Here is a 14,190-nt window from a genome sequence, read left to right on the forward strand (position 1 = left end):
CTTGAACTTACTTACGGATCTGCAGCTACAAAGCACGTATCTAATTTGCTTGGCTTTGGGAATATTCGGAACTTCCTTCTATTTTTTTTAAGGAAATAATCCTGAAATTTTCACTTGTTGAAATTTGTGCTAAAAATGGCTTTGATTTAGGTAAAACATACAGTGGGCTTACTTGAAAAGTTCATTCTGCTTTAGAGGTATTACTGCTTCCAAAAACATTCCCTATTTTAAGTATGGGGAATAACTGGAATCAATAATACCTCTAAAACTGGAACAAACTTTTTAAGTTTCCCCACTGTATCTAGCTGACATAACCTCTTGGGGTTTGTTCTACTTTCTATGAAAGTTTTCTAGGATAATCGTAGCACTCCTTATAATTCTGAGATTACAATTTGAAACAAAATAAACTCTTCTATGGTGTACATATTTACTGTTTTCCAGTTTCTTTGTTTCCTATACTTTGTTTGATTTAAGCAGAAGAACTCTCTTTTTCTGTCACTTTGGGTCTCAGAATCACAGCGCTAATTGACACTACTCATAAAGATTTAAACATTGCTTTTGTTGCATAGTCTTTATACCGTGCTGCTGGAATTTGCACATTTCTTTATTTTTATATGAAGAGCCCTAAAGGGCTTGATGCTGCACAGCACAGACATGAGGAATTGAGCATATAAGCACAAAGTTTGGGGGGGGAAAAAAAAAAAAAAAAGGGCAGGATGGGAGGAGTCTGATCCTGCACTAATCAGAGCACTTGCACTTGTACTTACACAGAAGTGCAACAACCATACGCACCTATGAGGAACTGAAGGATTAAGACCAAGAGCCAAGATTTTCAAACATAGCTAGTGATTTTTGGGTGCCTTGACTTTTGAGGCATCTGATCTGCAGAAAGCGCTGAGCACCCACCCTGTGAAAATTAGGCCGCCTTTAATGTGTGGCAGGCTGGGCTCCCAAAATGGCTTGTCAATTTTGAATAACCTAGTCACTGTGTACTCATTTAAAAAATGTTCATAATGAATTATGAACGTTTGGTTTTCACACATTTTTTTCATTATTTGTAAACACCACCATTAACACAAGTTTGTGGTAGCGAACTCTTTTTGAGAGAGTTTATATTTAAAGTAGAATTAAATTTTACCAATTTTTTTGAGCAAACTTGCAATAAAAGTTGCCATATGTCTACATATAGTCCTTACCTTGACGAATATATTTTATCTGTGTATATTTTTAGTAGTCTTCAAGTTTGCCAAGGGTCTGGGACCCTAAAAGCCCAGCTCCATGGCTCCTCGGGGTTTCCTGCCTGGTTTCCCACAAAGATTGGCCAAAAGTGACCCATTCTTGTGGAACATTTTGTTTTTAATGAATTGGCATTTTCTGACTGAGAAATGTCCTGTCATAACATTTCCAACCTGCTCTACCATATATGTATTCTATAAATAATTATACTGTAAATTACAATTTCAGTTTTATTTACAATAGCCCTGGAAACTGACAACTTGGGAGTTTGGAGAACATCAAACAGAGGCCTCAATTCAGGGAAACATTTAAGAATGTGCTTAAGACACTCCCTATTGAGCAAAGCCCTTATGCACACAATTAACTCTAAACATGTGCTTACCTCCCATTCAAATCAGCAGATGCATAAAGTGGCAAATGCATAAAGTTAATTTCATGCTTAGCTATTTTTCTGAATAAGGATGGACTGCTGAATTGTGGCCAAATTTAGGACCAGATTCTGCCATTGTTTCCCACATTGAGTAGTTCCTTATTTGATGAATTATCTCAGTGAAATGGGAAGTATTCGAGGAATCAGGTTCTACGGAGTAAGGCTGGTGGAATCTGGCCCTTAAACACAGAATTGCTGCAGAAAGTAACAAGGAATCACTGTTCTCTGTCTCTTTCAGGGATATGCCTATGCTTTTATAGGTAAGATGGATTTAATTATTCACTGTTCCCTTTTATTCTGTAGTTGGTCATTTGGTGTGTTGATGTGGGAGATCTTCACTTTGGGAGGTTCACCCTATCCAGGAATTCCAGTGGAGGAACTTTTTAAGCTGCTTAAAGAAGGGCACAGAATGGATAAGCCTGCCAACTGCACCAATGAACTGTAAGGACCATTATTTACCAAAGTAATACAACACTGGCATAGTCACACAGCTAATACTGATTTGAAGCCCATGCAGAATCCAATATTTTCTAACCTACTTACCTCTATAAATGGTAGCATTGCGTATAAAAAAGAAATTGTTTGAATATGTTTCCTGGAAATGTCTAATACAGGATAGACATTGACTCACTTAAGTCTGGTACTGTTGAAAAACAATTAAAACAAAAAATCTCAACGAGTCAATCTTTGGTATGTATGTGTGGTATACTCAGTCCAAATCTATTGGCAAACCATTATCTGCATTTGGTGACAGAGGTATGAATATGACCCTTGACTGTCTTTGCTACACATTTCCCCCTATTTTGTTCTCTCCACCCTCAAGATCCTTTGTAGTATCCATCATTCCTCCAGCCAAAGAGGAGGAGGTTCAAGAGTCTGTCTGCACCACTTATTAATCACCTGGCAAGATAGAATGCTACAAGCCACTTTTCCTGTTGTCAAGAACCCAGTGGGCCACTAGGAGGTACACCTACCCTTTGGCCTCCTAGGAAACCAGAGGCTTGTGGGAGTGCACAGCATAGACACAAGGTCACCCTGTGGCACCTCAAAATATTTTATTCAGATGAAAGATCTCAGAATGCAAAGTTAATGGTACATACCTGCACCATAACACTTTAGCTCCCCAGTCTAGGCAAAGCCAAGCATTGAATTAACTATTTCTGGCTGTGTTTTTGTGTAGCTGCAGAATGCTGTACAAGTGTCCTATATCTGTTAGGGTGCAGTACAAAGTGCAGAGCGGTTTGTAAAGTATATAGTTCTATAATAATTTAACATGCTTGGTCCAGTCTGAATATGAAATAGACCAGATTTTCAGAAGTGCTGAGCACCTGCAATTCCATTGGCTTCAGCTGGCGATGTGGGTGCTCCTTGCCTGTGAAAGTGGGGCTGTATATGTCAAATGAATTGTCAGGCCTATGACCAAAATCCATACATGTCATGGCAAATGTTATGCTCTGGTAGCATGCTGTTTTGTTGAACCGAGTAGATCTGCCCTCCAAGCTATACCCCGGGTAATGTCCAAAGGTAGGACATAAAAGGCATTAAATCAGTGGTCCACAAACTGTGGGGCATCCCCCGCCCAGGGGAACACAGAGGAACATTCAAGGAGATGTGGCCAACCCCCAGGCCCGGGATGGGGAGCGCCACCTGTCTCCGCTCCTGGCACTGACTGCCGGCCCAAGGCCCCGGCTGCTGATCCCATGCCCGGAGCTCCGCTCCCGACCCCCTCACAGCTGTGGCCCCAGCCTCAGCCCCCCTTACCCTTGTCGGAGTCGTGTCTCCCCCTCCCACCCCAGAACCATGGCCCCGCTCCACGGGGGGAGAGCACAGACAGGGGTAAGGGAGGGGGCGCAAGGTAAAAAGTTGGGGCACCACTGCATTAAATTGTATTTCTAGTAGAAGAGAGCAATAATTACCATTCACAGAGACTAAAGTCCCTAATTCAGCATAGTACTTAACCATGCGTTCAACTTTAAGCATGAGATTTAGTTCCATTGAAACTGATGGAATTTAAGTGCTTCCCTGAATCTGGGTCTAAATGCTGTGATCTAGATGCTGGGTTTTCAGTTATTTGCAGTGGTATAAAACTAGAAATGCAAGCTCATCGCTAAGCCCTAATTTAACAGAAGTGAAGTATTGTACAATGACCACATTGGGATCCATGACCAGTGCTCCTAGGCACTGCAGTAATACAAATAATAATAATTGTGGATTAAATGGACAGGCAATGAGGATATATAAGGTTAATTAACCCAGTAAAATATTTATACAGCTATATGATGATGAGAGATTGCTGGCATGCAGTGCCTTCGCAGAGACCAACTTTTAAGCAGTTGGTAGAAGACTTGGATCGAATTCTCACTCTCACAACTAATGAGGTAAGTAAAGTGTATTCATGTCTTAACCAGCAGATCAGAACATAAGGTTCACAAGATAAATGTAATGTATTAAAATATGAAACTCTGCTCTATTTCTATTATTATTCTATTTATCAGTTTTCCACTGGGGTCTCACATAGTTAAACTATATGGCTTAATGAAATCATGTTTTTTCTTCTAGAGGTTTTGATTTATGTAGCAAAATAGACAGACAGACAGACACACACACACATATTAAAGCGTTTTCACTTGTCTCTCTGCATATCTCATAATATTTTCGGCATATCATCCAGGAAAAATGTATGTATGTGTGTGTGTGTGGGTGGGGGGAATATTTATATTTCAATATTTCAGTTTTCTGTGAGGGAGAGATTTAGAGTTTATGCTATTCTGAATTTATTAACTTAGTTTGATTCTCAGTTATAGTAATTAGGTCAGAAAAAGCAGCCGAGGTAAATGGCAGATTTCAAATGATCTGTCTGGGAGTTAATTTGGATCATTGAAATAGTTCTGCTGGGAAAACAAGAACCCAGAGGGGAATATGGAGAAACCATCCAATTCTACAAGGGCAACAGCTAGCACCATTCCTGTTAGCAATATACATGATGCTATTTTATTCTTAAAATCTTATTTTCAGAGGTCTGAAAATCTATTATTTGTAGCAAGCAATGCATTAAGATATACAGATAGGGATCATTTCAGTTCTTTTACCACTGAAAAGCTACCAAAAAGTTTGGTGGTTTGGTTTGGATAAATGCTGCATCCCTAAGAGGAAGAGGGGGCTTAAAGCTGTCTTTGCACCCTCCTGATTCTATGCTGCTCTAGGAGCCACACAGCCTACAGGGGCCTATTTACTTGCTAACCTATGGGCTGCTGTGCTACCCATAATCCCCACAATGCTGTGGCTATGACCCTTTACCCTCCCTCCCCTGCACACCACCTGCACTGGGGCTTGCCAAGGGGTCTTTGGGAGCAATCTTATCACTGTATTCCATCAGGCCAGCTCCAGTAATCTTCTTCAAGCTTGATATGAGGCTTTTAGGTCCCTTTACACCACTTTGGCTCTTCTGTGTGGTGTAAAGAGGCTGGAGTGGGGGGTGAAGATCTCAGCCCAGATGATTAACTGAATTATGTGAAACTCTTGGATCTGCGAACGGGGCTAGAAATCTCATGAGAATGCATGCGCTCACTCTCTCTCTCTCTCTCTCTCTCTCTCATATGTTCTAATACTTCGTGCTTCCATTTGTGTTAGAAATTTCCAGACCATTCTGGTGCCCTAGAGCTGTTTCCCTAACATACATGTGTGTCCTGTCTTCAGACAGCCACAAAGGCCAGTTTAAAAACATTTGCTTGTGAAATATGAAGTTATATTAGATCAAAACAGCAGTCTAGGAACCATTTTGTTGCCTTCTGTGTGTGTGTGTGTGTGTGTGTGTGTGTGTGTGTGTGTGTGTGTGTGTGTGTGTGTGTGTGTGTGAAAACCTCCATTGTTGCTCTCATTTTAAAGCTACAATCATAAAGTCCTGACACTTTAAGATATGATTTTGAAAAATAATTTTAATCAAATAATTAAATGAAAGTATCCACTGCAGTATAAAATACTGACTGATAAGATTTGTCTCGTCAGCATGATCATAACTTGTGGTTTAGCAAATGAAGAGATAGCGTTAAATGAATACAGCTGCCTTTCAGAAGTTGAAACAGAAGGAACTTTTCAAGGGAAAAAGTAACTTTATTCTCCTGCCAAAATTGCCGTTTCTAGTAAAAGTTGCTTAACTCGAACCTTGGATTAAACTGAAATTATTTCTTTTTTGCTATTCTGGTTTGGTCATGGCTACTTTAGGACAGTGGTTGTGAACCTTTCCAGACTACTGTACCCCTTTCAGGAGTCTGATTTGTCTTGCGTACCCCCAAGTTTCACCTCACTTAAAAACTACTTGCTTACAAAAATGTCACAGCACACTAATACTGAAAATACTGGCTTTCTCATTTTGTCTGTATGAAATTTTACTGACTTTGCTTGTGCTTTTATGAAGCCCGTTGTAAAACTAGGCAAATATCTAGATGATCTGATGGTACCCCCTGGAAAACCTCTGCATACCCCCAACGGTACACAGAACCACTGCTCTAGGAGGCAACAACAAAGAAAGAAAGAAAAAAGAAAAAAAAAGTGGCAGAATATTTAGTGTAGAGAACCCAAATTCAATGAATATGGTTTTGTTATTTTTCATTTCAGTTCTCATGAGTATGCCAGTGCAGTACATGTTTAAGTCTAAATTTAAAACCAGATAGTCAAACTGACCAAAGGAATATAAAAATGGAAGTATCTTTTTCTCCAAATCATTACCATATGCTAGAGAAAAATGGTTCTATTTAGGATGAAAATTTCATTTTTATCATTATAAGCAAAAAGTCCTCTTCTGATGTGGTGAGCGTGTTTATTTCTACTGATGCGGTTAATGCTCATGTTGTTGGAAATGACACGTCTGCCTTAGACTGACTGAATCTTTCTTTCTTTCTTTCTTTCTTTCTTTCTTTCTTTCTCTCTCTCTCTCTCTCTCTCTCTCTCTCTCTCTCTCTCTCTCTGATGTATAGGCAACAGTCAATTTTGAATGTAGCTGATCTTTCTTAGCATAGAATTGCCTGAACTTTTTTTGTCTGTGAAATACACGTACTGCATGACAAAGCCAAATCATGTGGCAATGTGCTTTTGTCATTTATATAAATAATATTATTTCTCTCTTCCATTACAGGAATATCTGGACCTCAGTGGACCTCTTGAACAGTATTCACCCAGTTATCCCGACACTAGGAGTTCGTGTTCTTCAGGTGATGACTCTGTTTTTTCACCTGATCCAATGCCTTATGAACCCTGTCTTCCCAAGTACCAGCACATAAATGGTAGTGTTAAAACATGAAAGGAAAGCATTCTTATTCCTCAGAGGAATAAAGAAACAAGAATGCCAACCTACCTACCACAAGTAAAGAGCTCTTTTCTCCAGGACCCTAATGTTTCTGTTTGTACATATGAAATATAAGAAGAAGAAAAAATATCTTGGAGGAAGATGGTCAGAACATGTGTAAAGAATTATATAGTTTGGAACTCTTAACCAATTCCAAAAGAAGGAGTATGTTTATGGGCCATGTATGGACAAACCTCACCATGTCAATTTTCTGGCTCACCGCAAGCTGCAATGGACTTTGTACCATGGACCAGTTGGACTTAAGGCAAACTCTGGGTCTGCCTTTTTTGTTTATTTTGTAATATTTGGAGAAAATATATGTTGGCACACACTTACAGAGCACAAATGCAGTATATAGGTGCTGGATGTATGTAAATATATTCAAAATATGTATAAATATATATTATATATTTACAATGAATTATTTTTTGTATTGATTTAAAAATGGATGTTCCAATCCACCTAGCAAATTAGTTCTTTTTTTTTTTTTTTTTTTTTTTAACAGCTATTTGCTAAATGCTGTTCTTACACAGAATTTCTTAATTTTCACCATTCAAAGGTGGGAAATACTTTGCTTTCAGGGAAAATGGTATATCGTTAATTTATTAACTAATTGGTAATGTACAAAACAATTAATCGTTTATAGGGTTGTTTTTTGTAATTTAAATGGCATTTCTAAGCAGGCAGCACAGAGATCTAGTAGATATATTGCTCAGACTTTAGTAGTTGTCAGATCTTTAAAAAAAAGAAATATTTACAGTATATAACTAATTTGGGGAGAATTACGCTTTTGATTTATTTGTGTTTTAAACTTCAGTGCCAGATGATTGTTCTTATCAATATCAAAATTCCCCTATTTAAAAAAATTAATTCTTTAATAAGAAGGTATTCTGTTTTCTGTATGTCTGGTTTTGTAGCTATCACTAAAGCATGTGTGACACTTGAACAATATTTTCTAAGGCCAAAAAAACACAATCATTCTATGGAGAGAAAAAAAAGAGAGTCTTTAATGGGTTCCTAAAGTAAGGAAAGACATTAACTTGTCTATAACCATAGCAGAATGTACTGCTCTAAAAAGAGCTGAGTTTCCACTCTGCGTTGCTCATGCATCAAATTAACTAGTATTGTCTTCATTGACTTGATAATGGGTTCCAGATCTTCTGGCCTGATAGTAGCCTTTCAGGCTGTTCCTATATTGTAACATAAGTTAAAAAGAGAGAGGTTTTTATAATGACAATTTGCCATAGGAATACTACCATCTTTTTAAGGGATTAGTTCATGCTGGCTCCAGTATATTTTTCCAAACTATTCCTTAATATCAGGCATAGCGCTGGTGTCAGACAAAATATTACTGCATTTCTTTCATTTATATATTTTTTTAAGTATTGTGTTTTTACTTTCAAAACACCCATTCACACTGATATAGCCATGCAATACAAATGCAAATTACACTGATTTACTTATTAAAAATTTGGGGGGAAAGTATTAACATCTGTTAACTTTTGTACTGACAATAAAATGTTTCTACAGATATTAATGTTAACATTACAAAATAAATGTCATGCAGCTTATTTTTTTAATCCTGTGTGTCTTACAAAATGGTTTCCTATACTTAAAATGACAGGGCATATCAAGTAATTCTTCTTATTGGCTTTACATTAGATCTCATTCTAGCAAAACATTCTTTTAGTGCAGGGGTTTGTACACAGTCTTTCACACATGTAAGCATGAGTCACTTTACTCACCTGAGTAAAGATATATAGGCTTTGGTGTTTGCAGAATATTAGTTTGAGCTGAAAATGTGTGATTTGCCCAGGTAACAAATTGATGCCAAGAAAAATTTGGTTTCTGAAAATATCTTTCTCTGTTTGTTCCAGCCAGCTTATATCCATTGCTAGTAAGCATTTATATTAATATTTGAATGGTACTATACTTTGTGTAAAAGGTTGTTGCGAAATGAAAGGAAATTGCCACAAGTCATTTATTTTTGCCCTACATTCCTGCTTTGATACCTTATGCAAAATTTTAGAAATAATCGGAGCTGCTTTCTAACAAACATAGCAGATGGAAAGAAGGTCTGTCTAAATTAGAATTTTGAATTATTTCCATAGCAAATTATTTCCCCCCTTTATTAGTTAGACTTTTAAATGCTACCTATCAACCCTAGATTCATATACAAAGCATAAGAGCTAAACAAGTTCTGATGCTTCAATTTAATAAGAGAGGTTTTTGTGCGCTAGGATGGGGAGTTTGCCATAGATGCTGTTTTTTCATAGCCTCTTACACACATCACAAAGCAAGTTAATGTTTATGTATAAACCTTCAAACATTTGTTTTGTATTGCACTAGCACCTAGATGCCTCAGTCTTATTGTGCTAGGTACTAGGTATAACCAATAGACGTTCAGTGCCCTAAAGAGCTATTTAAATCCATCAGGCATCCATCGCCATCCCCTGCTATGCTTGCTCCAGACCCAAAGAATTCATAAAACGTCCAGTAAATATCCAATTGTGGCACCTCAGTTCTGTTTTGGAGAGGCTCTTCTTAGGGGCTATGAGAAGAATCTGTTTTTTTTTAAAAGACTCTTCCCCACTTTCAGGCCATCTTTGAAATTAAACCATTCATAGACTCATAGAAATTGAATGGAAAAGATCTATTAGGTCATCTAAACTAGTGCTGGTCAGTACAGGATTGTTCCCTATGGCATATTTGCTGCTGCTTTGTTCATTCTTGCTTAAAATATCCCAAGGATTTAGGCTTCCACCTCGTACTGTGGGAAATTTTCTACAGTTTCATAAATCTCACTGTCAGGACTTTTCCCGATGTATGGAATACATTTTTCCCTTTACCTAATTTCATGCCATGACTTCTAATTACATTCCTTTGTGCTACCCTATTTCTTCTCCATCCCTTGGAGGTAATTACTGCCCTTTGAGGCAGACATTTCTGAAACAGAATGCAGCAGCGCAGAAACAATGCGCAACTCCTACATAAGAGGTGAAGAATAGCATATCAAGTTGGAATTGCAGGGGCAGTTTAGGCAGGTAGAATATAAATATTCAAGTTAGAATTTGGCCAGGACACAAGGGCAAGCACCTTTTAATCTTGAAAAAATTGCCACAGCTCTTTCATCAGCAGGTCAGAAATTTGGTTTTACATCTTACTTGAAACATGGGACCACCACCACTACAATGTTCCCTCAGAATAAACTAGAGCATGACTCAAGAAGTGACTCGGATGGAAAAGTTTCATGTACTCAATATCCATCACCACTTGCTGTAGCCCCTAATTGTTTCTAGGTTGTCTCCCATTCAAATACTGATTTAGCCCAACCCTGCTTAGCATGTGAGAAGACAGGATTATGGCACAGGATAATACAGCTGCAGTCTATACGGAGGTTTCATGCACTTGTTTTCATTTTTACCTCTTGTCTTGTTTTTGCCTCACATCCTTTGTTAGGATGTTACACTTCATACTGGACAGAACATAATTTATGACACTGAATACTCAAAATTATGAATGAAGGTCAAAGATGGGAAAAAGCTTGGTTTCTTGTTCTTTAAAATAATATGAGCACTTGTTCTGGAGATCTTATGGGTTCTAGCATCCATACTTCAGAAAGAAATTTGAAAAAATAGGAAATATTTCAGAAAAGAGCCACAGGAATGATTAAAGTACTGGAGAACATGATCTATAATGGAAGAGGCTTAAGAACCTCAAGACGGTTTGTTTATACAAGAGAAGGTTAAGAGATGACTTGATTGTGGTCTATTATTACCTATCAGTTGCTCAAGTAATTGCAAGTGACTATCAAGCATCTCATCAAATGGGCAGCTTTATTGCAAAATTTTGTTTTTTGCAATAACATATTGAAACTGTTGAAAAAACTTACTGAGACACAAATCTCCGGGGAAGAAGTTCCAGGAACTTTCTTGGTGTTGGTTTTTCTGGTTTTTGTTTTGTTTTTTGTTTTTGCTTTGTTTTATGAAGTGTGTATGGAAACTTAAAAAAAAAAATCTAGACACAAATGTAAAACTGATTAGGATACTAGTATCAGAAGAAAAAATAGTAACCAACATTTTTAATATAAAGCAACTTCTTATAAAATGGAAGTTATATAACTCTAATGAGCTGATTGCTATGAATAATTATATTTATATGGAAAATATAATTCTTCATGAAATAAATTTGTTCTCCTAAAAATATGACATGCAGTTACAGCTAACAATTCACATTAAGAAGGTTAGTTGTTAACCCTGCCTCGCCTATAAATGTGGATACAGAGCATTGGTTATGAGTTTTCATAATAGTCATATCTGGAAATGAAATGCAGGTTAAGAAGTCAATTGATTTTGTTTGTGGAGAAAGTGAGCTTTCTTTCCTCTTTTTTTACAGTTGCAAAATCCTTGGTTAACTGTGTTTTCCATAGAACTCCTGAGCATGGTTCTTGCATAATATGACCTCAGTTTTGGAGAGGAAGTCTGGAAAGCTACTCTTTTCCTTCTTGTATTCATCTGTAGGATGCACTACGCATTACAGTTTAAGCTTTAGGTTTAACAAAAAAGATCTGAACACCGAAATGAATGACTGAAAATTAATTTCCTGCTAGTGCTACTAGTAAGGAAACAGAGAAGGTAAAACACCAAATGCAAACATAATAAGAAATTTAAATATTGAAATCACCCAAAACACATTTTTATTGCAATTGGCAAAATAGGTGGTTGATGGATCCAAGTTAGACTTAATTGACTGTACAAGGTTAGGAGTTCAGGTTGAATCAGATTTTGAATGTGATGACATCAGAATGTTGTGAGCTGTTCACAAGGTGTTTTGGATGCATCTGAACCAGAGCCAGGAAATAGGCCACCGGACCTGACCTAGAACACAGGGGACATGGTTGAATGTGGGGGGATTTTAATCGGATTCTCTCCCACCACCTCTTATTCCTCGCCCCCTAAACATCTAAGGAGTTCCCAGTTCAAGATTCGGGGTTGGCTTCATTTCTAATGTTTAGAGGTGGCTGGCAATTTTCTGACAGCACTTTCTGCTGGAAAAACAATTCAGTCGAAATTGAAACTTTGGACAGTGTTGATTTAGATGAAATTTTGTTTAGAATTTTTTTTTAAATGAAGAGTTTCAACCTTATCATAATGGAGCATTTTTAATTCTTGTTTCAAAATGACTTTTCCTTTTAAAATTTATTTTATTTTATAACTTATATGTAACATTTTAAAAAGTAAAAATTTAAAACAAAACACCTTTTGTTTTATTGAAACTGTATGCTTTGGACCAATAAGTTTGTTTGTTTTAAATTTCATTGTGTGGGAAAATTTAAAAAAATATATTTTCCAATTGGGAATTAAAACAGAATTTCTATTCTGCAGGAATTTCCAACATTTTGACATTTGAGTTTCGACCAGCTCTAATAACTTTTATATTTCCACAGAGCTCCTAAAAAAAAAAAAACATTTCTGATGTGTGACTGTGGTAATGCACCAGTCATTAAGGAACACAGGGCAGATGCTGCCTGAACGTGTGTGTGAAGGGAAGGTGTAAATGCAATTCCTCCATGCATTTTCTGGAACACCACTTCAAATGTGAGTCAGTGGGGAGGAGGCAGAGCCATGCCCCCTTTTCATCAGCCAGCAGAATGTGCTGAAAGAGTATGCTGTGTCCTCTGAAAGGGTGTATTATTGAACAGACTCGCCTATACTCTGAGGAAGTCTGGGAAGAGGTCTAGTGCTTTCCTTGGAGCAGGGACTCTGTGCCGCTTCTAAAGTGGTGCAGTGCCTTGAAGCAGTTCTGAAGCAATAGGGAGTGGATGGAGGAATAGGAAAGGAGACCAAAGTCTGCTTCCGATGCCCCTGCCATTTGGAGACGTCCATGGCATATTATATCTGAGCAAGAGAAAATGAAAATTGATGGAAAAATCTGAAGTGCCAAAGACTGTATTTTTAAAGACATTTGAGAGAAGAAGGTAGCCAAGGTGCACTATTTTGTCTAGACATGTTTCCCTGGCACAGCTATAATTTTTTAGGTTTATTCAGCAGCATGCAGTACTTTCTCTTCCAAAATTATGTTGCCACAGAGTGGTACAAACAAAACTACATAATGCTAACTGCTGAATTGAAGACAGTGAGGGACCTGACATCTTAATTATTGTTTGGCAGTTCACAATACTGGGTTAAATCCAATCCTGGAATAAGTGGGACCAGCACCATTGACAAGAATGGAGTTGTACCACCTTGTATGACAGCTGAATTTGGCACATTGTCTTTTAAACCGTAAGACATCCATAACATTTGAGGACCTGGAAAAATGAGTTAGTGCCAATGGTTCTGAAGAAAACTCTAACCATTCATGCTTGAGGTTTGCATGTGATGATCTTTACTGGGAAAAGAATCAAACTGCAATGGAAGAAGGATGCCTTTCTTTGCTGACCTATCCAGCAGAATTATAAATTGCATCTCTCCACTTTTTCTGATATTAGATGAGTCTTGGCCCCACCGATGTCAATGGGAATCTGGCAATTGATTTCAACAAAGCCAAGATTTTTACCCATTATTTTCATCATGAACTGTACTTGAGAGTTTCTGGTGGTAGTAATGCTGAAGGTAAAAGGAAATGTGACACAATGAGTTAATGGCAGAATTGGGAATACCCTCTCCCCGACCTTTCATCTATCCATTCACTTTACAAGATAATACTTGTACTGTGCCACAAATGTCACACTCAGTGGCATGTATATTGTCTATGTAGATGGGTTGTATGAGTCTTAATGGTAGAAACTCATCCCTTGTGATGAGTAACGATTCCCTGGTGTAACTTAATCTATGAAGTTCCAACGCACATACATTTGGTACAATATGTATTGAACAATTTACACTGGATTCGTCCACATAATACAACCTGCTCCTTCTCCCACCCAAGTTAAAAGGAGTTTTGCCCTTGAGCTCAATGGCAATAGGATCAAGTTCCTAGCACATTGCTATTGGCTCTGTAAAAATTCGTTCAGAAATGGAAAACATCCCAAGTGCAATCTACTCTGATTGACATGGTCTCAATGGTCACATACTGCCTGTGTTCCTCTTGACATGCTCTGGAACATGGAAAAAAGAAGAGAATAGTTTCAGAGAACAAATGACAAAGCCCCTATACTAGAAGATGAGTCAGAACTGCTATT

The 14,190-nt window shown here is 37.7% G+C and overlaps 1 protein-coding gene across 11 annotated transcripts in view; it reads left to right on the plus strand.

Moving 5' to 3' along the window:
* FGFR2 (fibroblast growth factor receptor 2) overlaps positions 1-8,587 on the plus strand; it is a 97,990-nt gene extending 89,403 nt beyond the window's left edge. For all 11 annotated transcript variants that reach the window (XM_054034084.1, XM_054034085.1, XM_054034081.1 and 8 more), the window contains 3 exons: positions 1,970-2,107; positions 3,939-4,044; positions 6,798-8,587. In XM_054034084.1, the coding sequence (XP_053890059.1) occupies positions 1,970-2,107; positions 3,939-4,044; positions 6,798-6,962 (409 nt within the window). In that variant the 3' untranslated portion in view covers positions 6,963-8,587. The remainder of the gene's footprint in view (positions 1-1,969; positions 2,108-3,938; positions 4,045-6,797) is intronic.
* The last annotated feature ends 5,603 nt before the right edge of the window (positions 8,588-14,190 follow it).

Source organism: Malaclemys terrapin, chromosome 7 (assembly GCF_027887155.1).
Source record: "Malaclemys terrapin pileata isolate rMalTer1 chromosome 7, rMalTer1.hap1, whole genome shotgun sequence".
NCBI lineage: Eukaryota > Metazoa > Chordata > Testudines > Emydidae > Malaclemys > Malaclemys terrapin.